We start from the raw sequence: 27,340 nt of genomic DNA, 5'->3' as shown, positions 1-27,340 counted from the left end.
TGTTTCGGAACATCAAACCAATTTAAACAATAGTCAAGGACAACACAAGTAAACACAAAATGCAATTTGTAAATGAAGGTGTTTATTATTAAAGGTGAAAAAAAATCCAAACCATCATGGCCCTGTGTGAAAAAGTGATTGCCCCCTAAACCTAATAACTGGTTGGGCCGCCCTTAGCAGCAACAACTGCAACCAAGCGTTTGCGATGACGTGCAATGAGGCTTTTACAGGTCCTGGAGGAATTTGGCCCACTCATCTTTGCAGAATTGTCCTAATTCAGTACATTAGAGGGTTTTCAAGCATGAACGGCCTTTTTAAGGTCATAAAACAACATCTCAATAGGATTCAGGTCAGGACTTTGGCTAGGCCACTCCAAAGTCTTCATTTTTTTTTTCTTCAGCCATTCGGTGGTGGACTTGCTGGTGTGTTTAGGATCATTGTCCTGCTGCAGAACCCAAGTTCGTTTCAGCTTGAGTACACGAACAGATGGTCGGACATTCTCCTTCAGGATCTCTTGGTAGACAGCAGAATTCATAGTTCCTTTTATCACGGCAAGTCTTCCAGGTCCTGAAGCAGCAAAACAGCCCCAGACCATCTTTTCTTCTTTTTATGAAATGCAGTGTTCCTTCTACGCCAGATATACTTGGACACACACCTTCCAAAGAGTTCCACTTTTGTCTCATTGGTCCACAGAATGTTGTCCCAAAAGTCTTGGGGATCATCAAGATGTGTTGTGGAGAAATTGAGACGAGCTTTGAGGTTCTTTTTGCTCAGCAGTGGTTTTCTCCTTGGAACTCTGCCATGCAGGCCATTTTTGCCCAGTCTTTTCCTGATGGTGGAGGCATGAACGCTGACCTTAACTGAGGCAAGTGAGGCCTGCAGTTCTTTGGACGTTGTTGTGGGGTCTTTTGTGACCTCTTGGATGAGTCGTCGCTGCGCTCTTGGGGTAATTTTGGGCGGCCGGCCACTCCTGGGAAGGTTCACCACTGTTCCATGTCTTGGCCATTTGTGGATAATGGCTCTCACTGTGGTTCGCTGGATTCCCAAAGCTTTGGAAATGGCTTTATAACCCTTTCCAGACTGATGGATCTCAATTACTTTCTTTCTCAATTGTTCCTGAATTTCTTTGGGTCTCGGCATGATGTGTAGCTTTTAAGGATCTTCTGGTGGACCTTACTGTGTCAAGCAGCTCCTATTTAAGTGGTGCCTTGATTGTGAACAGGTGTGGCAATAATCAGGCCTGGGTGTGGCTAGAGAAATTTAACTCAGGTGTGGAAAACCACAGTTATAGTATGTTTTAACAAGGGGGGCAATCACTTTTTCACACAGGGCCATGATGGTTTGGATTTTTTTTCACCTTTAATAATAAACACCTTAATTTGCAAATTGCATTTTGTGTTTCCTTGTGTTGTCCTTGACTATTGTTTAAATTGGTTTGATGTTCCGAAACACTTAAGTGTGACAAACATGCAAAGGAACAGGAAATGAGGAAGGGGGCAAACACTTTTTCACACCACTGTAATATCTACAGAAATGGCATTTGATTGGAGGCTAGTCTCACTTTGTCCCACAGCAACATTAAAATAGTTTAGATGTGTGTGTACATTGTTTCTGTTAACAGTGGATTGTATTAAGTGTCCATTTCATTATAATATTCAGATTTATTATAAGTAATTGAACATGCGCATGTATTTATGTTCCGTTAAAGAGGGGTGGAGGTGGGGTCATATTTGAGCATTTAAAAATTTACTTGAAAGTAACGCATTAGTTACTTTCTGAAGTAACTAGTTACTTTTATAATTTGTATAGTATCTAGTTTAGTTACTTCCCCAACACTGCACAAAACCAATCCCTCTTTTGATAAGATTTACTCAGCATGGAAGCAGTTGCTACTTTCCCAAATTGCCAACTATAGCATATATATTTTTATTATATATATTTGCTAATATATTTATTTAAGAGAGATAATATACCTTCATTATCGTCATTATTCTTTGATTTTATGAGTGTCAGATTAAGCCAAAATACATATTTTTTGTCTACTCTCTTCTGGGTAGTTTGAAGTAAGTGGACCCACTGTATTAATCCTGCAGTCTTCAATTGTAACTAAATGGGATCAAATTGGCCTATATGTATAAATAACTTTAGGAACCTGTTACACACACAGTTGCTACACTACTGGATTGACATTTTATATCCGCATACAATTTCAGCAACAATTGTATTGTAGTTACAGATGTTGATAATTTGGCAGAATATGTGATATTCTCTTTGATGATCCCCATAGACTTTACACCAGTGTTGCTCAGTCCATGTACATTTGTGGAAATTGTTATTGCAATTGGAGAAAGTGGCTCTGATAATACTGTGGCCAGTCACTGCAGGTGCTGCTTCACTACAATATTGTCAGCCTTGGATTGTAATAACATGCACTGATGCACACACAAACACAGACATCCAGACAGACAGACAGACACACACACAAACACAGACACAGACACACACAGACACAGTCGTAAGAAACAAGCCTTTTGCATTGATTGAACAGAGAAACACACCATCAGCAATTGGAAGTAAAGAATAGACACTTTAAAGAATGAGAGAATGAGATAGAGTGGGGAGAAGAATGCTTGAATGTGTATGTGCAGTATGAAAATGTGGAGAAATCTGAGGAAAAAAAGAGCTCTTAGCAGTATAAAGCTCAGAGCTGTTTATTGAGTGTGTCAGGGGGTGACTACCCTTAGCTGCCTCCAATTACGAGTCATTTCCCCGCCATGCCCCACTGGCTGAGCCATTGGATGGAATCAAGCGACCCCAGGGCCCATCTCCGGGATGAGATAAGGGCGATGTAATTTACAAAGATTTATGCAAAGCTGACAAATCTGCCAATTAAACCTGGCAACAGAGCACAGAGACACAGTCAGGGACGAGCTCTAAGTGAGTCCATGGACAGTTTGAATTCTGTCTGACTGGTAATACTATGATAAACATTGTAGATCACTAGATAAATTTCAACTGGTGGAAAGGCTCAACAAGTGATCAGTGGTGGATGTGGCACAGTTTCAGCTCAAGTTTCATAAAATAGACATAACTAATAATGAGTCTAAATATTTTTTAAAGCATGTGTTTAGGTTAAAGTTGCCCTGCAACACAAAGATGGCCGCAGGAACATATTATGTGTTGAGGGTGCTGACAAATTTCAAAAATCGAGTCTTCCTGCAGGCTTTCTATACCTCACTAGAATGGCTCGAGACAAGGTAACAAAGGCATGTTTTCCCAAAACAATGTTACAGAGTTCATGGTGGAACTTCATTACCACACAGTTACAATATACGTGTGACAAGGCACCTTTAAAGGTGTAATAGTCTAGAGATTAATCAAATAGAAACTTCATAGATTTACTTATTTCTCTTAATAATAGACTATTCACATAAAAACAGCTGCTAAATTCTGTAGCAACACTTTTAACCAGGTTATTTGAAAGCTATTTAAAGCAACATTTTATTTGATTGTCAGTATTTCAACATTAGTGGCTTTTGGGACACATTATTTGCATATGCATACTTCATGTACAGTACATTATTAAAATGACTTAAAACACTTAAAACATGTTCATACTGAAGCATACGTGTGGTTCTCACACAAACACACACACACACACACACACACAAACACACACACAGAGGCTTTCCCATTCTGCAGCTTTGTTAATCCCAGCCATGTATGGGGGACATGTGGAAGCAGCTTGCCACAGCTGATAGGAGAATTATGTGGGTTTTAACCAGCTAAATAAATAATTATGTTTGTGTAAATTCCTCAAAAGGATTTGTATTAACTTCTTTTTTTGATGGTGGCTTAGAGATGTGAGGCATGGTGAAAAGACTTGTGGCAAGTTAACCACACGTTCTTTGACGAGCACATAAACACATAAACACTACCATAGGTTTTTGAAAAGGAAGACTCAGAAGGGTCTAAGGCAGTCAGATCGGGTCGGCGGCCAACATAAAAATATGGTAGTAGTAATACAAGTGTACTTCTCACCATGCAGTCCCCAACTCTCCATGTCCTGTCCTACTAGCCTCCTATCCTACTATACTGTCTCTTAGTACTTCTTACCATAATCCCACTCAAGTTATGATGGCTGGCACTCCAGCAACACCCACATAGTCAACCTGTACAGACAGACAGACAGACAGACACACACACCCACACACACACACACACACACACGCATGACTTTAACTGCTGGCTTCTCAGGTTTTGGTTTTGGACCACAGCTCCAATATCAGCCAAACACTGCAGTAACACAAGGCTCTAAACTGTGCACTATACAGAGGTCAAGTAGAGAAAAAACGTCTTCTTCAAGGAAAATGACAAACGTATTGAAATAAAAAGAAGTCCAGGAAATAACAGGGAAGGAAATTAGATGTTTGTGTAGTTCAAACAACAGGAGCGAGTCGACCGCTAATCCTGCTGCCTCTTCCTTTCCCATCAGCACAGCAGGTTACACTTTATGGTTTCTGACATTGTCAATCATCACCAAAATGGAAAAAAGGTACAGAAAACACACACATAAATGCTCGCATCACTGCTTTTGAAATAAGAGCATTTTTCACACATGCTCATGCCTATAAATACACCAATGTTTCAATGCCTGCTTAACTTAAGGTAAACACACCAGAGCACTGCAAGTCACCGATAAGGCAATTTGTGGAGGAAAATAAAAAGCATTCTGTTTTTACTTGAGAAAAAGCACTCACTTCCACTTGAGAAAAAGGGAACTTATTTGTCTGCTGTGATTGAGTTTGTGCTCAGTTAAACTTGAGTTTTAAACTTTGTGGCAGAACAAATTATATATATACATATATAAGAAGTGGGAATGAGGATATACATTAAAAGGAATAAAGGACGGCACACGAGAAGCAGCAACCTTGATCACTTTGATATTAAATAAAAAATGCACACTGGTAAATATTAAAAGAGGCTCTTACCATTGTCTGTTGCCAGGAATGTGGCTTCATATATATTGTTTTTGACATAGATAGACTCCCGGTCGAGCATTGCAGTGGTTACAATCTGACCATTGGTTCTGTTGATGGACAACCAGTCAGCAGGGTCGTTCAGCTTTGAATACCTAAAGACACACAAGAACAAATCAATGGAGCAGTTAGCGCTAGCGTTTCCGTGTTTACAAGCAATTCAAAATTTTGTCTTGCGTCTGTGCATACAAAGATTGCTGGCACAAACACACACTCACAAAATCAAAAAAGCCTGACCTTCGCACAGTTTAATTCTTCATTGACTTCTCCTCCAGAGCCTGCTGCCTACAGTCAATTTCACCTAATTTTTTACTCTTGTGTACCAGGCATTGAAGTCAATTACCTTCCTAGTTAAGCACTGCTGCAACTGCCTGTATGTTGCTATGCATACTCAATGAAATGTTTGCTTATGCTGGGGAAGGCTGAACTGACTGTCAGGGTTATACACATGCATGTTTTAGTGTAGTGCTTGTATGTTTGCAAATGTCATGGTGTGTGTATGGGGAAGCTGTGCATAGGGCAAAGACAGGATCTTGGTGTTGATTGTCAAACATAAGAGTGGATGAGCAGGTGGCGACCTCCCCTGGGATATAGGATAGGGAAAGAACAGGGGATCATCTCCAGGATTGAATCCCAATCTCACTCTGATCTAACTGTTCTTGTGTCTCGGGCATTTGTTGCTTCCGGCTCGTTCCACACTTTCAATTCTATCAGATCTCTCTTAGCCCAAGCCGCCTCACCTCATCTTGCTGTGCTTTTGTATTCATACATTTTCTTATCCCTGTCTGTATCTTCTCATCCTCGTCTCATTCCCTCTGTGATGCAGAGTTCATCAACTGCTACCTCCTCGCTTTGCTGCAATCTCGCTTTTGTGTGTGAAACACCATCTGTGGACGTGTGACACCTTGGCCTCACACAACAAGGTTTATACATCAATTTGATTTAATTTACTGAATGTCAGTTTGGGCAATAAGACCATGTTATATAACAAACACTTCTAGCTTTTAAATCCATTCAAACTGAAAATGGAATTGACCCTAACCTTGCTTTATTATTTATTCAATTGTTGTGAATTTATTGTCAGTTTACAGCCCACTTGTTTATTTGTGTTTGGTTAAATATTGCAAGTACATTTCTACTTACATGGAGGAGAAGGAAAGCTTGGAGGGGTGGGTGGTGATAAGTAGGGGTGGGGGTGGGTTGGAGCTGGACAGAGACTATAATCTCTCTCCTGCAGTTAGCGAGGTGGGATTTTCCCAGCAGGCAGTGGGCTTGATCCCAGGCGTAGCGCAGTGCGGGTAAGGGGATCACAGAGATGACATTCCCACACTCTAGACGGTTTCACACAGGCTAGCCAAGCCCACCGCCACTAACTGGCAGACTGTGAAATCACCACCAGGACTACAGTGAGTCCATCACAGTGGGACTGGGATAAAAGAGTGAGGAATATGATCAGTATTGGGTGGGAAGGGAAAAAAAGAGACAGGGAGAGGTAACATTCGGAAGTAGCAGCATGGCTGTATGATCTGGTTTTAATATTCTCATTAGGACTGACTTGATACCTACAGCTACTCTGTGTCTAACTGCATCTCTGTTGGCTTTGCCTTGCCAAACTGAGTCTCTCCATCTGGGCTGAGAGAAAAAACTGTTATTTGTCTTTCCAGCGGAGGGCAGAAAAACAAGGGCCATTCTTTCTGAGCAGACAGAAATTAACAGGTAATTAAACATGGAAAAAACTGAAATGAATGAATAGTGAAATGAATAGTTTGAAATTTTGGGAAAAACGGTTAGATAAAAAGATTGATAACCCATTCATCTATGTATACTAAATATAAAGCTAAAGTCAGCAGATGATTAGCTTAGCATGAAGATGCAGAGCGTGGCTCTGTCCAAAGTTAAAACAAGAGACAATGATTAACACAGCATACTGTATCTTGTGTGTCTTATCCGTCCACAAACAAGAGCCTGGAGTCCAGGAGTCTGCTAATGGCCTGGCAACCTCACAGTGACAAGTGACTAGTCTCGGCCAATAAATAGCCCGGCACAAGTCCCCTTAAAACCACTACTTGCTGTCCTTACTCAGTTCGGTTTGTGTACAAAAAAGAATAAGAAAAAACTACATATGATGTGTTAATTAGCTTTACAGTTGTCCTATTTCTTTAACTGTCAAGGTCATACACATGCATGTTTTAGTGTAGTGCTTGTATGTTTGCAAATGTCATGGGGTGTGTATGGGGAAGCTGTGCATAGGGCGAAGACAGGATCTTGGTGTTGATTGTCAAACAGGAAAGTGGATGAGCAGGTGGCGACATCCCCTGGGATATAGGATAGGGTAAAAACAGGGGATCATCCCCAGGATTGAATCCCAATCTCACTGCGATCTAACGGTTTTTGTGTCCCGGGCATTTGTTGCTTCCGGCTCGTTCCACACTTCTAGCCCGGCACAAGTCCCCTTAAAACCACTACTTGCTGTCCTTACATAGTTCGGTTTGTGTACAAAAAAGAATAACAAAAAACTACAACTACAAACTACAGGCTGGCTGTTTCACCTTGCTTCCATTCTTTATGCTAAGCTAATTATTTGCCAACTCCAGCTTCATTTTTAGCATACAGCATACATGAGAGTGGTATCTAGTTACTCATCTAACTTTCAGCAAAAAAAATGCATTACTGCATTTCCTATGAGTAACGCAAAATTAATTCCATTTACCTCCACCGTGTTGTGGCGGATATTTCAAAACTTTGAAATAAAACCCAAATGATCTGCATGGCTAGAAGACAACACTAGAAGACAAGTATTTCTTGGGTAATTTGGATTAACCTTCCATTTAAAATAAATAACAGAGACAAATGGGGGAAATAGAGAGTGTAGAATATAGTTTGTGAGAGCAAAAGGGTTTTTTCCTCCATAATGGGCTATAAAATACAACAGAACCTATTCTTTCCTGTGTGGCTGCATGCTCTCTGATGATAAAAGCCTAAACAAAACGGTTTGTTCACAAAGCAGAGTGTTCTGTCCACCGCCACACTTTAATTAAGTCTCCTAAACAGCCCTCAGTGCAGATGTAATAAACTTTATATGAAGCACATAAAAACCTGGATGAACAGTCTTTGCAGCCAAGCTAATTTCCGACACACTGAATATACAATCCACTGCATTGTTGGCTCTATTCTTAAGGTAAACTCCAGAAAAGTTAAGGTCAGCATGCAGTTGGCTTTTACTTTCTTTCACTTCACTTTTTCTGATAGCACTCAGTAAACGATAGGGCTACTCTGGCCATTAGAATGATGATTGTAAAAATTGTGCTTTTTCTTTACACATCCCAACTGTCAACAACATTATTGTGGGCAATTGGCAGTCCCCATCTCTAACTTTTTAATGAAGTCCTCTGCCAGTTTTTTGTTTTCTTAGAAAGGTATACAGTCCTTGTTTACTCTAGTGCTTACTCTGGAATTAAAAATAATCTGGCTTGAATGTCATATTTTGTGTGAAAGTAATTATATTTTCCTATGGCTTATTTTAAATGCTTTTCCTCTACCTGAACGTTTCTCTCATATGGTTCAGTTGGTTGGTGTGTGAGTATAGCTGGATGTGTGATTAGATCTGGCAGGCCAGTGATCTTAGCAAGCAGCAAGGAAGGGTATGACATTTATTTTTCAAACCCCCGACCCTGAGGATGAAAAATGCATGTCTTAAGCTTAGCCAAGGAGGTTTGGGTAATCATTTATGCCAGTGTCTCCAGTCCCATGTCTTGACCTTACTGGTCGGGTGTCTGACAGGTGATGCATGATGCTTCTGCTCCTGTTCACATTGCGTCCTCCCCAATCCCAACAGGACACTGTCAGTCTGTCCCTCCTTTGATAAGCACCTCTCAAATTCAAACCTTGACCTGGTGTCAGTTCACCATCTTCAGCTTCTTTCCGCCTCCCTCCACAATCCATAAGGTCTTTTTTCACCTTACTTTCCACTTTTACGGCTCCTTCTAAATCTTCTCCTTGTCTCACCACCACCCATTTACAAAGACATACAGTTCTTTGTCATATGCAAAGACATAAGCCATAAATTACACATAACACAAACTGTGGTGTCATATCTAAATGTCCCCCCTATGCAAACAGATGTCAGCTAACTATTTGATTGATGAGGTTTTGAGATATGCACAATGAGATCAGTTCTGTGTAATACAAGTTTGAAAATTAAATTGTAACAAGGTGATGCGAACACTGTACAGGGCTTTAGCTGATTGGCAAGACTGAGCCTCTGAATTTCTTTTTCTTCAGAATAATGAGAATTCCAGAGACGGAGGGAACAGCTGTGATTAGTGCCTTTGCATAACTCTAGAGTAGATACCTTTTATAGGACTGGTGTAAAGCAGGGGGATTGATAGTGATCCTATCCAGATGGATCCTAATGAAGGAGGTGGTGGATTTGCCATGTCTACAGTCCTGCTTCCTCGCGTGGTCAGAGCAGAGGAAGGAGATTTGGTGTGTGTTTGGGTTAAGGAGACCGTGACAGACTACAGCGTGCTTTTAATAGGCTAACTTGTTTCCAAGAAGTAAAGTACTGCAGTCTTGCAGGGGTCTTGAAAAAACAGGGAAGAAACAAAAAAGGTCAAAGTGAAGAGAGAGAGAGAGAGAGAGAGAAAGAGAGAGAGAGAGAGAGAGAGAGAGAGAGAGAGAGAGAGAGAGAGAGAGAGAGAGTAAGTAAGAGAGAGAGAAACCGACCAGCTGGTGACTTTTGGTGTCTTCCTAAATTATAATGTACACCCAATTTACTCTCATTTGCTGGGAAATTAGCTGGGAAATTTGTTTAGATCTTTTCCCCAGAGAAAGAGAGTGTAATGGGAGAGTGTAAGGGGTTGGAAGGAGGTGGTACTAATGCCACTGCTTGTTATCAACTCAATTGCAGCACTATACCGTGTCGGGTTATAAATTACACCAGTACACTCACTGTAATCTATAAGGACATTCTTCATGTGTCCATTAGTGGAAACACACCTAATCTGAAGCTTTCTCTTTGGAACATCAATACATAGCAAAGTGTAGTTAATAGATTACCTCTAAATCTGAAAGGCCATAATGCAGTCACTGCTACTGTCAAGTTGACAGCAGGACTGACAAAAGGCCTTCTGGTCATTCAAAGGTTGGTTTACATTTAAAATCCGGGGAGGCTTAGCACACAGAAAGAGCACTGCAGGTGGACATAATGCTTCGTCAGGCATTTTGGCTCGAGCCAGCTGTTCTTTTTATTCTCTGCCCCTCCCTCCATTCTGTTCTCTTTCTCTCTCAGCTTGTGTGTGTGCACCTGCATGTATGTGCTCATGAAATCTACAGAATGCACGTCTTCTGATTACCCCAGAGGCTACTGCCCCCTATTAACCTTACCCTCCTTACTAAGAGTTCTCCAGTGTCTCATAAACGTTGCACAGTAAGACTTTGAGAGATGGGTGATGTCAAAATATAGTCCCCTTATTGAACTTTGACCCATAACTACTGACATGGATCCTATCCAAGACTCTTTTTTTAGCATGCTGTAAATGCATGTGGAGGGATTTCTGCCAGGCTTTTACTTACAATTCAGCTAGCCAGACAATTAGGCATTATTTTTCTGGGCCTAGAGACCTTTCATATGTAAAAGAACTTAAGTAATAGGATCTAAATTATTTTGCACTAGAATGAATTTAAACTAATTGCATGCTATTAGAATGTCAGATTTAGCCCAATTAAGATTCCAGATTAATTGTAGTAACTCAGTACCTGATTGTCTGCTGCATCTGTAGTCGGTCGGGATCGGAGGCTGAGAAGGTGGTCAGGCTGGTGCTAGCAGGGACGCCCTCCTCAAAGCGGATGTGTTTTGGGTTTGTGGGGAAGTAAGGGGGTTCGTTGACGTCCTGGACAGATATGGTGACCCCAGCTGTGGACTGAGGAGAGGACTGGATGCCACTGGCTAGGTGGGCCTGGTTGGACACCACCACCGTCAGCATGAAGGCACGGTTCATCTCAAAGTCTACTGGCTGGAGTAACGAAGGAAGAAGGACATTGTGTGAGAAGAGAAATTTAAATGGAATTCAAGATTTGTTTTTTTGTTAACAACCAATGCTGGATTTCAGCTGTATATAGCAATGTTTTACCAGTACCTTTTCAAGGTATATTTTAACACTACGATATGTACATTTGTGCTTCTTTGTTAGAATTTCACTTGGTCAGTTTCACATATTTTGTTACAAGAATCCCACAATGGTGAAAATCAGCAAATTCTGTAATTATACAGTAAGTAGACATGAGCACCTTTTAATACAATCCAGTACAACCCCATCTTGAAGCCTCACAAAATATCACAGAATGAAAAAACACATTTGTGACACAGTCTGAACAGAAATTGGACATTTAAACTTAATATCTTTAAATGGTATTTCTTGTGTGAGTATTTATTGATTTATCACTGTTCTGTACTGTATTTATCATGCCCTCCTGTGTGTAAACAATTTTATCTTACATTTTCAATGGGATAAAATAGATTAATCTTTATGTCAAAATAAATATTCTGTACTTGAAGCTACAGTCTTAATTGTTGATTTACAGGTAAAAAATAGAGCCTTTCCTTATTTTACGGTCAGTGATTACTATCATTACTTTTTATGAGCAAACAATGTCTAGTACTGAAGCATATACTACTCTGAATATAGTGTGAAAACTCCTGTCAACATTTCTCTTTTGTGGCTGGGGAATATGCATTGAACCTTGTTGATGATAAAGGACATAATAAATGAACAGATGCCGTGTCTAGTGTTCCCCTGATGAATTGGACCCATATTCTCTCTAAACACACACACATACACACAGAGCAGAAGCAGCAGGGCTTATACTATTCATAGGGTGCTGTCATGGCTCTGCATTTTGAGTGTGTGTGTGTGTATATACTCTACAGGGGTTTTTACCAGCTGAGCCTAAACCAGAGTGACAGTTCCGTGCTCTCCTAATGAAGACTACACGGTCAGGTTCAAATGACAAGAACAACAAGCAGGGACATAAAAAAGAGAACAAATACAGTGTTGGTAGGTCCTGCTGGCACATTTCTAAATAGGCGGGAGATGATTACTGCCGAAGGCTAGTGTCTGTGGTGTTTGATGGTGATGTTAATGATTTTGAGCACATCTGTATGTTGCATCGCCGGAGTGTTATCAGTGGACAGTGTGGCAGCACAGCTCCGGTCTTAATCAGGCACCATGGTCGACAAGGGCGCTAGAGTGTGTGTTTGTGTGTGTTAGGTTGTATTACAGTTTGTATGTGTTTGCAGTATGCACATAGAAACAGTAAGTATCTATGTAAATGCAAGCACATAGGTGTGTATTGGTGTGTGACTCCATTGGTGCACTGGAAACCTATTTACAGACAAAATACGATCAAGGCTCTTTGACAAACAGCCAGTGGTATTCAAAGCACAGGGGGGGTCAAGACTATAGCTGTAGGCTAGCTAAAGCACGCATACACACTCAGACACACACCCTGAGGAAAGCCAGAGGGTTAAGAGGTCAACAAGACGGCTTCCATCTTTTGCCCATGAGCCATCACATCTTACATCTCCTCTGTATCGCTTCACTCGTTCCTCTCTTTCCCTCTTACTTAATTTGTACTGCCGGACTCTAACTTCCCACCCCCTCATATTCTCTGAGTCTGCACCTCCCAATCCTTAGGAATCTATCCTCGCCTCACTTCTCTCTTCCTTTTCACTTCCCCTGTAAAACCTTTCCTATTTATCATAAGCTGTGATTTACATATTGTAATGACTCATTCAAACCAAGCGGCTCTGTTTGTGTATTTTCATGCATGCTTGTTTGTCTACTGGCTCTACTACTGTGCGGCAAAATGAGAATGTGTCTCATAAACTCCCCAGAGAGCAGCATAAATGTGTGACATGTTCTGGTTAAGAACTCAGCCCTTGTTTACAGAGGAGCCCAGGTCAGGAGATTGACGCATATCTGGGTGTCAACGTGATCCGATGTGTCTGTACTAGCAGCGACAGATGCCTTGGTAAAAATAAGAACGCCAAGGTAGCGCCTTCTAATGGCTTCTTGACTTTATATATATTGAGTCTGATGTTAACCATTCCGGGTCCCTTTTCCTGGAGCAAGCTAAAGCCCTTCTGTTTACTTGTTGAGACAGTCTGTTTCTCGTTTCTTCCCAGGGGGTGTCCTGTCTCTTATTTTATGATTTCCTGATAACCTCCCATGGGTGTCTATAAAAGCTCATGGCTACCCGCGTGGCTGCTGAATTTTACACCAGGGAGTGAGAGGAAGGGATTATAAAAGGCAGTCATCTAGAGATAATGAAGAGAAGCAAAATGCCAATGCTCATTGCTTAGGGTGCTGTGGGAATTACAGGGTGATGTTATTGCTATTTTATAAACATTATTGTAGGATATGAGATGTAATTTGGAGGAGTCAGATATATGAGGAGAATACCCCTGGGTCCTCAGGGTCAAATAAATAAGTTATTTCTACATGCGACATGATAAGCCCATTTATATTGAGCCACTCATGAATGAATGAAGAAATACAAATGCTAAAGGGCATTCAACAAGACACACATCTACTTACTTTACACATAGAATTTAAGTTGAATATCATACAGAGTTTTATTCTGTTGTCTATTTCCTGTCTTTTTTTCAGCAAATGGGTTAAAAACCTCTCGACAACCTCTGTCTTAGAGGTTGAACACACCCGGTTGTTACAAGACATAGTTTTGTTGCTGTCATTTGCCACAGCAGCTAGAACATTATGAGTGTGTAAAAAACGTTGCCTTTGTAATTGAGAAATCAATACCTAATTTGCTACAGTGGCCGGCCATTGTGTTTAAGTCTGTGTGTGAGTGTATGAGTTGTTTCTAAAGGACGTAGCGGCCTCCAATCCCTCATTTGGACATAAGGGGGCATATGAAAGGCGAAAAACAACATGTCCATCATGTCCCGTTTTAACCCTGTAATCGATTATTATTGCTTGTGCTCTTACCTTCACCACGGTGACCATGCCATCGTTAGTGACAGGGTCAGTGCGGATAGTAAAGTGCCCAGATGGGTCTCCACTGATGATCCTGTAGATGGCGTTCCAGTTTGGCGAGTGCGGTTGGTCAGCATCTATCACCGTCAGATTAGCCACCACAAGATCCACTCGGTTCTCTGGGACCTCACCGGAAAACTGCAGAAAGTAAAACGTTACTTTGTGATCTGTTGCTTATGTGTATCTTTATTGGGACTGTAGCTGAGATCTTTTGGGATCCACTGAGCCGTTTGAATGTGGCAATGTCTAACAAAAAGTGCCTATCTCTCATTTCCATTTTTGTCTTTAAAGAGCAAGTCCTCCATTTTGGTATTAAGGTAGAGTATGTTTAATGATTTCGCTTTTACCACAGCTGATTAGTAAACAAGCAGTAAAGCACAGTTTCACACCAGAAAGCACCTGACGCAGGGGTGTTGTTCCAGTGCTTTTTCTGCATTCCTAACACCCGTCCTTAATAAGAAAACATATTTTTTTCATTTGAAAGCCAGAGTGACAAAGGAGAAAATAATGGAGGAACAGAAAGGAGACAGCCGTGGGGAGGGTTAAAACAGCTGTTTGAGTGTATATGACTGGCTTTTAGTCTTCCCCTTGCTGTACAAACACATGTGCATTGTCCTGATAAGCCTGATGAGGAGTGAGCCGCTGTCTGTCATATGTCTGTTATGGTGGGGATTGATCAAAGCTGTACAGGCTCCGGGGATAAAGCCCACAAAGTCAAACCGACAAATAGCAACGACTGCACCGCTACACTGTAAAACACAATTCGACCGCAGCCCCACCTACACGGACAACCCATCAACTTGTAACCAATGACGTGGAGTCAGAAGGTGAGCATGTTGACGTGTCTTCACCTCATCTGGAGGCAACAGGCATGTAGCATCATACGGATACCGTGTCACCATGGGTAACAGGCGTGGAAGAGCCACTGAGCCGCTTATGTGAGTGTAGGATATCAAAGAGCAAAGCCCCAGACCAAACACTCAAACAGACCATAATACCCTGCCTGGCAACCCTCGCATCACCCAGCAAACAGCCGACAGCAGCGGGCAGATTAGGGGGCTGCGTCTGGAGAGCTGTTCAGAGACTCAATGACATTCTTAAGACAACAGACAAGTCCGGGTGGTCCTGATGCACTGCCTGCATTGGATAAGTAGGCAGGCTGTCGTACGTTTGTGTCAGACTAAGTGTGTGTATGTGTGTGCTTAAGCGGTTTATTACTGTGGTTTGGTTCAGGGACTCCCTGATGCCAATTCAATAAAATAAAACTTCAGAGATGGCTTTTGAGCTCCTAAGGGCCCTTGAGCATCTTCTTTCACAGCAGCAGCAGCAGCACAGTAACAAGTAAGGACAAGGGTTAACCAGACTTGATGGGAGACTTTGATAAGTCCACCACAACTCTTATTATCAATACCCCAGTTTAAGATGTCTTCGCTCATTAGCCCTTTATAGGGTGGATAGGGTTACTTGAGGCATCCAGAGCTTGAGTAATAGAAGTGTTGTTTATTTTTCCCATTGAAAATCTTACATGGCAGTTTTTTAATTTGCTACACATAAAGGTATATCATCAGTACAATCACTTGGGCTAATTAATTTTTAGACAGTTCACTGCATGTAATGGTAAAATTTACAAGATGTGTAAATACCAACTTCAGGAGGCACAGGAAGTCAATTATGAGTCCTATAGAATTTAGCAGTAAATACCCTCCAGTCACTGAAATTAAATCATCTGTGCGTTCAAAATGCAATGGTGTAGTGTTCAGAACATCCTTGAAATCTAAACTTTTGAATATTTGATCTGATTCAGATTCAGAACTGTTCAATTGTTCAACATACAAAAATAAAGCAAATAAGGTTGTGGATTGCAGTGGATGTAAGCATTTAAGGACAAAATAGCATGTATCTGCGTATCTGAGTATTTAGATTGCATTAAAGAGTTAAATGTTCAGTAGGTAACCCCTATGAAAAAAACTTGTTGTCACCAATTGGACCAATTTATGTTTCCATGATGACTATCCAAAATTCTGATACCATGATACTAGTACTGAAAGTGTAGTATATTCGGATATACAAATGAAAACAAGTGACATTAATAATGAATGTTATGTGTTTTATTTAGCAGAATTACATTGTTTTGTTCTATCTGATGTTTTCCTTATTTGTTAGCAGATTTTCAATGCTGTATTCTGATCAATTGCAAAATGTTTTTTTTCTCACAGATTATCTGTCTCATTTGTTACTGTCAGGATATAGTAACAGTTTTAGCAAATATGACACAATTTTACCAACTTAAACTTTAACTTTCAAATGACAATTTAAAGTGAATTTTGTTTTCTTCCATATGTGGTGTCTTTCAGCAGAGATTTTCTTTGATCACATTTTTTTTTCTAAGATACCGCATCTTGTCCCCCCCAACTGCTGGACTAAAGGAAAGAAGGTGTAAACAATTTGATTATGATTGGCACAGAGTGCAGTTGGCTTTCTCCCAGCACTTGACAAAACACCTCTTGCCAACACTCTCACCTTTCTGTCACTATTTTGGCAGTGGGAAAAGACTAAAGGAGGCAAAGAGAGGTGAGAGGAGAAGTGACAGGGAACTTCATCATAGTAACTTTGTGAGGCTGGTAAAGGAAGTAGGCCATGGGTGCAGGTCTCTCTACACATGACTACAGAAAACCCTGTTCCATGTGAGATACAATCAACGTTGCATTACTGCATGTGGAAACAAACAAGGGATACATTTTTTTTATTTTATCTCATCCATCCGCAACACAGACATAATGCAAAGGATGTACACAACATCGACTAATCACCCTAAGCCTTCACAACTGTACACATGCACCACCCTCTGCTGCCTTGAAAAATAGGGCAGCCTCTGATAGCTGGATGAAATTTTAATCATCAACATTAAAGACAGATTCCCCAAAACTTTATATTTCTGGGACACGTTGAAAGATCTATGGGGTTTATTGCAAATACTAAATATTTGCATAATGGCCTGTATTCTCAACTAAATAGCTTTTATGTTATCCCACCACTAAAATTGTTGATTTATGAAGGGAGTGGGTAAAAGTCTTCTGCTCACTGTAGCTCCAAAACCTCCACTAAAGTTTGTCATCAATACCCACTATAGTATTAACTTCCCTCTGTGGCGATGATGGAAATGCACTTAAACATGGTGGAATACAGTTAGAGAATATCAATTTATTACTGGCCACTATCATCAATACGCCGGCATAGAGAATCCTAAATCAGAGGAGGATGCCGAGTCAGGAAAGGCCTTTGATTTACAACAGGGCACATCTATGCTTTATCACTGCCGCTGTAGAAAATAGCTCCTGTGACCAAATAATCCTTCATTTCTTCTACTCTCCCCATCATTCTCTCATCACCTTTTCCATTTTTTCGTCTTGGACTTTACATGGTGGTCCACTCATCAACTCCTCCTCCCTCTTTGTTCTCTTTTTGTTCACATCTCCTTCGTGTATCTTTTTTCTTCCTTCCGCCCCCTCTCTGTACATGTCCTGCTGTGTGTGATGTAGCAGCTCTCTGATGATGTCTATGGCTGACACATGCTTACTGCCAGCGCTAACTCATCATCATAAGGGTCCTAATACCCCCCAGGGCAAATGCTAATGCTAACTCTTTTGCTACCACCTCAAAGAGCCGAGTCTTTACTGTAGTGCTGATACCGCCTCAGCTGCTTTCCCTGCATTTGCAGAGCTAAGCACCTTATCTACCCAACAGGCCTGTGCTCTCATCACTGCTGATGGTAGAGTACACATACTGAATAATTCTGACACCTGAAGAAAAACTGACACCTCAAAAGAATTTTCATCATAACATGCAACTGGCATGGAGACATGCCAACTCCACTTATGACCATCTTTACCTCTAAACAAATACATGTTTCTTCCACATCAAAATACAACTGTAACTCTGTGAATTTAATTTAAAACCATGCAAATAATGGCTCAGTAATATTTTCCAGCAGCCAGTGAGAAATACCGCGGCCACCTCAGCCGTTCCACCTGCATACTTTGGACTTTTAATTTTTACCTCGTTCTCAATAATCCTCTTCAATAATGTAATAATGTAGTCCTTCTATAATGTATTCATCATTTTAAATATCACTATTACAACAACAACTACCGATTTGCTGGCTTTAGTTTTCTTGCTGATCAAAGTCATGTACAAAATAATATTAACTTCTTTTTTCCTTGTGTGTGTTTGTACACCTCCTCCCCCATGCTTCACGGTGGGAACCAGACATGTAGAATCCATCCGGTCACCTTTTCTGCGTCGCACAAAGACACAGCGGTTGGAACCAAAGATCAGAAATTTGGACTCATCAGACCAAAGCACAGATTTCCACTGGTCTAATGTCCATTCCTTGTATTTCTTAGCCCAAACTAATCTCTTCTGCTTGTTGCCTGTCCTTAGCAGTGGTTTCCTAGCTGCTATTTGACCATGAAGGCCTGATTCGCGCAGTCTCCTCTTAACAGTTGTTCTAAAGATGTGTCTGCTGCTAGAACTCTGTGTGGTATTTACCTGGTCTCTAATCTGAGCTGCTGTTAACTTAAAATTTCTGAGGCTGGTGACTCAGATGAATTTATCCTCAGCAGCAGAGGTGACTCTTGGTCTTCCTTTCCTGGGCGGTCCTCATGTGAGCCAGTTTTGTTGTAGCATTTGATGGTTTTTGCAACTGCACTTTAGATTAGATTAGATTCAACTTTATTGTCATTACACATGTACAGGTACAAGGCAACAAAATGCAGTTTGGGTCTAACCAGAAGTGCAATAGCAGTAAGTGCAGGATATACAATGGTTTCATAGGTGCCTAAGTGCATAAGTTATAAGTAATAACTTGGGGACACATTCAAAGTTTTCGCAATTCTCTAGTCTGACTGACCGTGATTTCTTAAAGTAACAATGGCCACTCGTTTCTCTTTACTTTAGCTGATTGGTTCTTGTCATAATATGAATTCTAACAGTTGTCCAATAGGACACACTGACTTCTGCACAACTCAAGTGATGGTCCCAACTCCATTAATAAGGCAAGAAATTCCACTAATTATCCCTGACATCTGGGAAGTGAAAACCATTTCAGGTGACTACCTCATGAAGCTCATTGAGAGAACACCAAGGGTTTGCAGCACTATCAAAAAAGCACAGGGTGGCTACTTTGAAGAAACTAGAATATAAGATATGTTTTCAGTTATTTCATACTTTTTTGTTAAGTACATAATTCCATATGCGATGCCTTCAGTGATAATCTACAATGTAAATAGTCGTGAAAATAAAGGAAACACATTGAATGAGAAGGTGTGTCCAAACTTTTGGCCTGTACTGTATGTATGTGTGTGTGTGTGTGTGTGTGTGTGTGTGTGTGTGTGTGTGTGTGCATCCTTTACAAAGTAAGTATCCTTTGCACTTCATGACCCTCCTTCACTGTCCTTACCCATTTGTGAGGACATATCAGTGTTGTAGTCATTCCTTCCTCCTTTCCTTATTCCATCCCTCCTTCCCTTTTCATTCTCTCTTCCATATCTTCCTTCTTCCCTCTCTTCTTTAATGTCTGTCACTGTCTAGCCTTTTCTATTTCTTTTACTCCAACGTACTTATCATTTCCACCCTCTTCTTTGAACCCAGAAGCCTGTCCACCTCCAAATTGTAACCCCTTCCCCAACCCTCTTATTTGTAGCAACTCACAGTTTTGGCTGTCAGCATGGGAGGGTTGTCGTTGATGTCGGTGACAGTGATTATGGCCGTGGCTGTGTTGGAAAGCCCAAAGTTCAGGTTGCCCTCCATGTCCGTGGCCTGCACGATGATTGTATACTGGGACACTTCCTGTAAGAAATCAGAAAAAAAATAGATTGTGCAGTTATTTATCTGCAAAAAGCTTTCTGTTCCTCCAGTCTACAGCAAAAGCCATGGAGTTGGCACCCAGATGAAAGAAAAAGCTGAGCTTGTGTTCTCTTCTATAGGAGCTGTCCATGGTCTATTTGAAACACAGAATCACAAGGTTGAAGTCTTTTATTCGACTGAGTTGAAACCTCCTCAGCAGAACGTTTCCAGACTTCACACACTCTGAAGGCTGCACTGTGAAGCCTCCCCATGGGTGTGTCATCAAAAAAGTTCAGTGCCAAAGATGGACATATGTGAAGACAATGATCCAACTAAAAGATTAATAGACTATCTATGGAGCAATAAAATGAGGGAATTAGAAATGCCATTTCCTCTTTTGAAATGACTGTGTCACTTCATTGGAAGCTGAAATATGTTTCTCTCATTTGTTTTTTTTTGTACTTCACTCCCTCTCTTTGCCAGCATCCTCTGTCTCTTCTTCTGTCCCACGGTGCAGTTAATGGGCTGCAGGAAGGATGGAGCCCGGGAGCCGACAGTCTGGGTAATGTGTCCCGTCAGTGAGATTCCCAATTACATTCCCAGTGTCTCTCTCACCTGCTAATTACCGAGTAAATATCCCAATTAGGCCAGGACGCCACATCAGGAGGATTAGACAGCTCCTCAGTTCCTCTCATCTTGATGCTAGATGAGATGCTGAACTCCAACCTTGTGTACACACTCTCATTAACACCTGTATGTACACACAAAGACACAAACACACACACACACACACACACACACACACACACACACACACACACACACAACACGCCTCTTTCTCCATATATTGTTCAGAGGCAGTGCTTTCCTGGCTGTTCCATCAGCCAGTGTACAGCATGTACACAACACTCTCACTAATTAGACAAGGGAGTAATTATGTAGAGCTTCCCTGAACCTCTCAGCATTGCAACAACACTGCAGCATACCCAGCCTCCTCTAGAGGACTGAGGTCTGTTACTGTCAACAAGCTGTTAAAAGTCCACTGCAGACCAGTGGAAACCTTTAAAAGAGAATCATTGTGGGAGTTTATAGAGGAGAGGAAGAAAACATTTCAAAAGTGAAGAACAGAGGAGAGGATAAGAGACAGCGGGGGATGCAGCCAAGGCTCAAGGGAGGACTACCAAAAATAGATACTTGTGTTGTTGTTTTTTTGTAGCACCTAATACCTCCAACACCCCAGCCCAAGAAGGGAAGGGAGATGTAGAAACTTTCAAAGTTCCAAGGGCCAAAGGACTGACTAAAAGTGGACCATGGACGCACCACAGTGTGCTATGTAGCATCTTTCTGTTAAGTTTATGAACATAAGCTGCAATTCTTTTCCTGCAAAGGTTGAGACTTCTTATCTGCTTTTTAAGAAAAGTTGCAGAAAAACAGAAGCATGTATTTTGTATGCTACATAAACAGTGTTTAAGTGTGCACTCATTAATGCATTCATAAAATGTACGCACAATTATGAGACAACACAATGTTAAGAGATAGATCCATGTACTTGTCTGTGCACATATTGTGTGTATACGTGAAATTGTGCTCTTTTACATCTGTCTTTGTGTTTTGTGTGGACCAACTTAAGATTTAGACCTTGAGGGTGAAGGCAATTTTGGAAAGGGAAGACATCTTGGCTGGTCCTCACTTCTTCAAAAGGCTGTTTGATTGCTAAGAATTGGGACCCTTTTTAAACAATCTAAGCGCACGGCGTGAAGCGCCTAGTGCAGGTGTGTTTAGGGCATGTCCAAATCCACTTTTGCTAGTTTGAAGGCGGAAAAAGGGTCTGTGTGCCAGAAGCTTGGTTAAAAGGGTTGTACTGGGTGTCTTCATTAATTTATAGGTGTGTGTTGGCCGTACCAAGCAATAAACCAATCAGTGTGTCATTGCCATTCCCTTTAAAAGCCAGACGCATTTGTACCTTGGTGCATTGCTAGTATGTTGGCGGATTTGCACCGTCACATATTTCAGATGCAATATTTTGCATATGTGTGTGCTGCGTTATTGACTTTAGACCAGATTTTTGTTGGTCAATAGCGCGATCACTTCTCGCTGCCTCAAGATAGCATTATGCCAAGAATTCACCTGAACACACCTTCCTGTATGACTAGCCCGCCCATGGGCGCAAAGATGCGCGCAGGTGCATTTGCTATTCAAACGATGTGTGCACCGGACGGAAAAATTTACAACTGCGTCAGTCTTGAAATTCCAAAGACACTTGTGTCAGGATGTGCACCGTGCACCGATTAGTTTCCGTGTTGGGGTTAGGCATGCATGTATTTGTGATGGTTAAAGGTTAGAGAAGCAGACTTCTCTCCCCCCCATTTACACAATGCAATGTGGATACGTTATCTGGATGTGTCATGTGACCGTGGACCTTTGCATTTAAACTCAGTATTAAACAAAAAACATGCTTGTTCTCTCAATTCTCTGCCTCATTGTGATCAGTTAATATCAAATATATACAGGCAGAGCTGGCGGATATATCAACAAACATGGCACATCCCAGGTCAAGGGAAACAATGCTGCTGAGCTCGACTTATTGTTCCTTTGCTGAAATAAATGGTAAATGGACTGCACTTATATAGCGCTTTTCTTTCTTAATGGACAGCACTTTAGCCTCGCATTCACCCATTCAATCACACACATACAGCTGGCGATGGAGCTGCCACGCTGGCCTTCCCAGTGTCTTGCCCAAGGAAACTTTCACATAAGGACAGCACATCACAAGTTCTCAAAGCCTATGTGACATCTTCAAATTACTTGATTTGTCTGAGCAATAATCCACAACCCAAAGTTATGCCATGTATAATGATATAGTGTAAAACAGAGAAAAGCAAATAATCCTCACATATTTTTCTGTTGATCAATTAATTAACTAATTGTTTTAAAAACAACTTACAGAACAATTTATTTATCTTTACCCAGATAACATATTAGATTGCATATTAAGGCCAAGTGTGAACAGGATCTTTATTTGGCTGGTGAAAGTGAACGGGCAGTGCTTGCCCCTCCCTCAACATCCCCAGTGAGGTGCCTTTGAGCAAAGCCCTTAACCCAAATCTGGAGATGCTCAGTGGCCAACAGATCCCACTGACGTTGTACTGGGCTTCTTCCAGGTGTGAATGTGTGTAATGCAGTGACGGGGAGCAGGGTGTTCCTGAAAAAGACAGCTCTTAGTGTAGTATCACTTAGAGCCCTTGGGTAAAGATAGGTTAGTAAAAGTTAAGTGCTTAAGATGAATTATGTCTGTATTGCTCTTCACAAGTATAGTTGTGCAAACATGCTTGTGTGTGTGTGTAGTGAGGGTAGGAGTTTAATCCTACATTAGACTGGCTGGATTATCAGTAACAGAATAAACGGACATTTTGACTCCTTGTTCTACTCATACCTCTCTCCCACTCCATCTGGCACCCACACGTCTCATCCTGCTTCTGTCTCCATCATCCTATTTCATTGCCAAATTCACACTCACTTCCTCCCAACTTATTGTAATACCCCGTCTGCCCAGCTCTGTTTTGTTCAATTGCTCCCTTCAGTTTTCTCTCCCCCCCTCAATTGCCTGTGTTTTATCGAGTGTAGATGTGATTATATGGGCTTTTGTGTTTGTCTGACAGGTGTCAAGGGCATTCTATCTTGTATATTTCCACTTTATATTTACCACACACACACACACACACACACACACACACACACACACAACACACACACACACACACACACACACAACACAACAAAACACAACACAACACGAGCAGCCCACTGCAGCATGATGTGTTGTTAATAGGTCTGTCACTGGTGACAGTTTGGGAGGATGATCTGTCTCGGAGATTTTTTTGCAGAGTTGTCACTGGCACATCCATGTCGCGACAATAAACACATTTGGATCTTGTCACAACTTTATAGCTCCATGAACAAGGTGACCGCAGAAGAAGGCAATTTACTGTAAAAACGCAACGTGTGTGTGTGTGTGTGGCCAGACAACATTTGAAAGTCGCATCTCAGAGTGTCATCACAGTAAACAATGCTGTTAGGAACTATGGTCCATAAACAAAGATAAAGGTTTATTCTCTGGCCAGCTATAGTTCATTCAGACTGTGTGGATACTTCTCATTTGTTCACAGATTTGCATGATCTTATCTCTGTAAAACATTAAACGTGAATTGTAAATGCTTTGGGAAAGAGAAGACCAACCTCTCGATCGAGACCAGGTGCCACAGTCACAATGTCTCCAGTCTCACTGTTGATGGTGAACATGTTCGGGATGGGGCTGTGCGGCATCTGGGACAGGATTCGATAGCGCACCATTCCATTGGCTGTGGTGTTGTCGTCACCGTCGAACGCTGACACGTGCATCACATACGTTCCTGATGGAGTAAATAATATTTGTCAACAAATACGTCCAAGCAGCCAAAAGGACACATATGACTATACAGACAATACAACATCTTAAACAGTAACAGTAGAAATTACAGTGCGAAGCACAAAAAGTGCTGGTGTATTTATTGCACTTACTCTGTTGTGTTAACATATACATTGGTAATAATCACACTGAATGATATTGTATTGGTAATAATCCCAATGATATTCACGTGTACAAAGGTATGGCTGATAAACAACCTGGATGTTCCATAACGTTATGTTAATTGATATTTACAGAATTACAGTATGTCCACGAAGAAATGTTGCACACCTGTTCTGTCAATAACAAAGACTCCAAATACAAGCACTGATAAGTGCCGTTGTAATTCTATAATACATTTTATGGCCAAATCACATATTATTCACTTAGCGGATACATTGAACAGGCTGCACATACTATATAATGTCTACTATTTCTTCTTAACTTCCCAAAATGGAAGGCTCTTGTCCTACAAGTAGATTTTTATGACAGGTATTGCTAATCACATTGTTATGATACTGATTCCTATACACATAAAACTAAGATAATAAAATGCCCAGATGTATGGTAACCATTGCTTACATTAATTCAATTGTTTAAAACCTGCTCTATAAAAAATAATCACTCCGACTACGAGCAAAGTTAGCACAGACATACTATAGTATATGCAGACTCAGTTCTGTTGGAGAGAAAAAGCCACTATTCTTCCATGAATGCACCACTTGTTTGCTGCCTCCTCACACTCATATAACTCTGTGGGATCACTGCCTGTCACCCAATCTCTCCATCTTTCTCTCTCCCTCTTGCTCTCCTTCTCTCGCAGCCGGCTCTAATTGCCAAAGATAGTGATATCATGCCAGTGACAGCCCCTGTCCGAGGATAATTGTAACCGCAGCTCCCATTTCAAACTTCATTACATCTCAAAGCAACATTTGTCAATGACTCGGCCACAGGGAGCACTCTAAAGGCCTCTCAGCGAGACGAGGGGAAAAAAAGTCGGCAGGAACAGAGGGAGGGAGAGGAAAAGAGAAATAGAGGACACCATGTTTGGTTTGATTCCAAGTGGAGGGACTCTCAGTACTCTACCCATTGGCTTTTTTCTAGAGATGGAGGGATAGAGAGGAGGAGATGAAGAATCACAATGTGTCACACATCGCCGGGGTAATTTCATTAAGCTGCACTCTTAGGGGGTTTAATGTGGACCCTTTGTACGGGCGTCCTAAGTTGTGCCTGACAGGATTAGGTTCCCCATAATGACGCTTTAATTTGCAAACTAATTCAAGTCTGTAATTGGCCTTCCATTGAAACCACTGGAGCTCTAAACTCTAAAACTCTCCTTTTTTATGATTATTGTTCAGCTGAATGTCATGTATGCCACAGAGACTTGTCTGCTGTGTGGGGCGAGGCTGAGGGGAAAGGAGAAGAAAAAAAAAAAAGAATTCAGAAAGAAAAGGAAATGAGAACCTGGACACCTCTTGAGCTCACTGCTGGTGCAATAAACTTTGGCTCATCAGGCTCACACACACACACACACACACACACACACACACACACACACACACACACACACACACACACACACACACACACACACACACACACACACCCACACACACACACACCACACACACACACACACACACACACACACACACACAGCTCTTAGGTTAGACATAAAATGATCCACTGGTGCTACAGCGTGGTACATTTAATCCTCAATCTCCTCTCCAGCCTCAGCACCCTCTGTGGTTTATGGCCGCTGCTGCAGCTGGCTAAACGAAAAGCCACTGTAGGAGACAGCTTCTTCGTCGGTCTGCTAAATCAAGGGGAATGGAAAATTCTCTGTTGCATCAAAGATTCAATGGTGGGGTCATACTTTTAACGACACCAATCTCTCCTGATATGCTCATCGCTCTTCTTCTGTCCACCCATATCCAAACACTTCACCCCTCCAAACACTTCTTTAATCTTTTTAAATGAACACTTGTCTCCTGTAATTACTCCTGCTACATACTGCACTTCTTGTTTTGTCCATCCATCCATCCATGCTTCATTACCGGGTTTAGAGCCTTCATCCACAGAGCCATTGTAGACCTGGTTTTTGAACTCAGGTCTGTTGTCATTCATGTCGATGACAAAGATGTACAGATCAATGGGGTTCTCAACCTGGTTCCCATTCATGTCCACCGCATGGGCTCGCAGCTGGGAGACACAAAAACACAAGAGATGAGGTTAGATTTTAACCATTATGGGAGCAGGAAGTAGTGAACTGATAAATAATGGATGATGAGTATAATATGATGAGTGCTTGTACTGGTTTTATGAAGGAAATTATTCAGGGTAAACATTTGGTATTTGACAGATAAAGATCAATATTTCTCATGGAACAAGGGCCTATCTAACATGTATTTACATTGAGGAGGAGCTCTTGTCTTACTTTTCAAAATCCTATTTTTGTCTTTGCAACTTTTACAGTTGTAGTTTGTCAGGCATGCCATGCAAATACTGCATCAGAGAGGAATAAATGCTTGTGGGAAAAAAAGAAATCATGAATGAACATTCTGATTAAGAGGTAAAAGGTATGCTTTTTTTTTATTCTAATAAAAAGACCCTGCAGCTCACAGATATCAGTGTCACACATATTGATTTCTGGTGACTACAACTTTATTCAGCCTAGTTTAATGAAATGCATTTATATAGCGCATTTCTACCTTACAAAGCGCTTTATGAACGTCCACCTTGTGGTTAGAGGACCACCCTTAAGTTAAGTTTTGTGAAAGTCTGTGCATGCTTTATTTTAATTTTGTTGCGTGGTTAGAGATGTATTTTTATGTGTGTGGTTAGAGATGTAAATACTCAAACAGCATCTTTCAATAGTTGTTGGCATGTTTGAATACCACTTCTATAAATCACTCCCTCAGTGTATTCCCAACTGTCTCCACTCACAGGAATAGACA

At 41.2% G+C, this 27,340-nt stretch overlaps 1 protein-coding gene across 1 annotated transcript in view; it reads right to left on the bottom strand.

The window, feature by feature from the left end:
- LOC116692606 (cadherin-4) overlaps positions 1 to 27,340 on the bottom strand; it is a 259,858-nt gene that overhangs the window by 11,186 nt on the left and 221,332 nt on the right. The window contains exons 7-12 of the mRNA XM_032521044.1: positions 26,441 to 26,585; positions 24,176 to 24,348; positions 19,805 to 19,942; positions 14,048 to 14,233; positions 10,797 to 11,053; positions 4,992 to 5,134 (exon numbers count right to left, since the gene is read on the bottom strand). Coding sequence (XP_032376935.1) covers positions 4,992 to 5,134; positions 10,797 to 11,053; positions 14,048 to 14,233; positions 19,805 to 19,942; positions 24,176 to 24,348; positions 26,441 to 26,585 — 1,042 coding nt within the window. The remainder of the gene's footprint in view (positions 1 to 4,991; positions 5,135 to 10,796; positions 11,054 to 14,047; positions 14,234 to 19,804; positions 19,943 to 24,175; positions 24,349 to 26,440; positions 26,586 to 27,340) is intronic.

Source organism: Etheostoma spectabile, chromosome 7 (genome assembly GCF_008692095.1).
Source record: "Etheostoma spectabile isolate EspeVRDwgs_2016 chromosome 7, UIUC_Espe_1.0, whole genome shotgun sequence".
Classification (NCBI taxonomy): domain Eukaryota; kingdom Metazoa; phylum Chordata; class Actinopteri; order Perciformes; family Percidae; genus Etheostoma; species Etheostoma spectabile.
The sequence above is the reverse complement of the archived record's forward strand: the minus strand, read 5'-3'. Positions and strand labels throughout refer to the sequence as shown.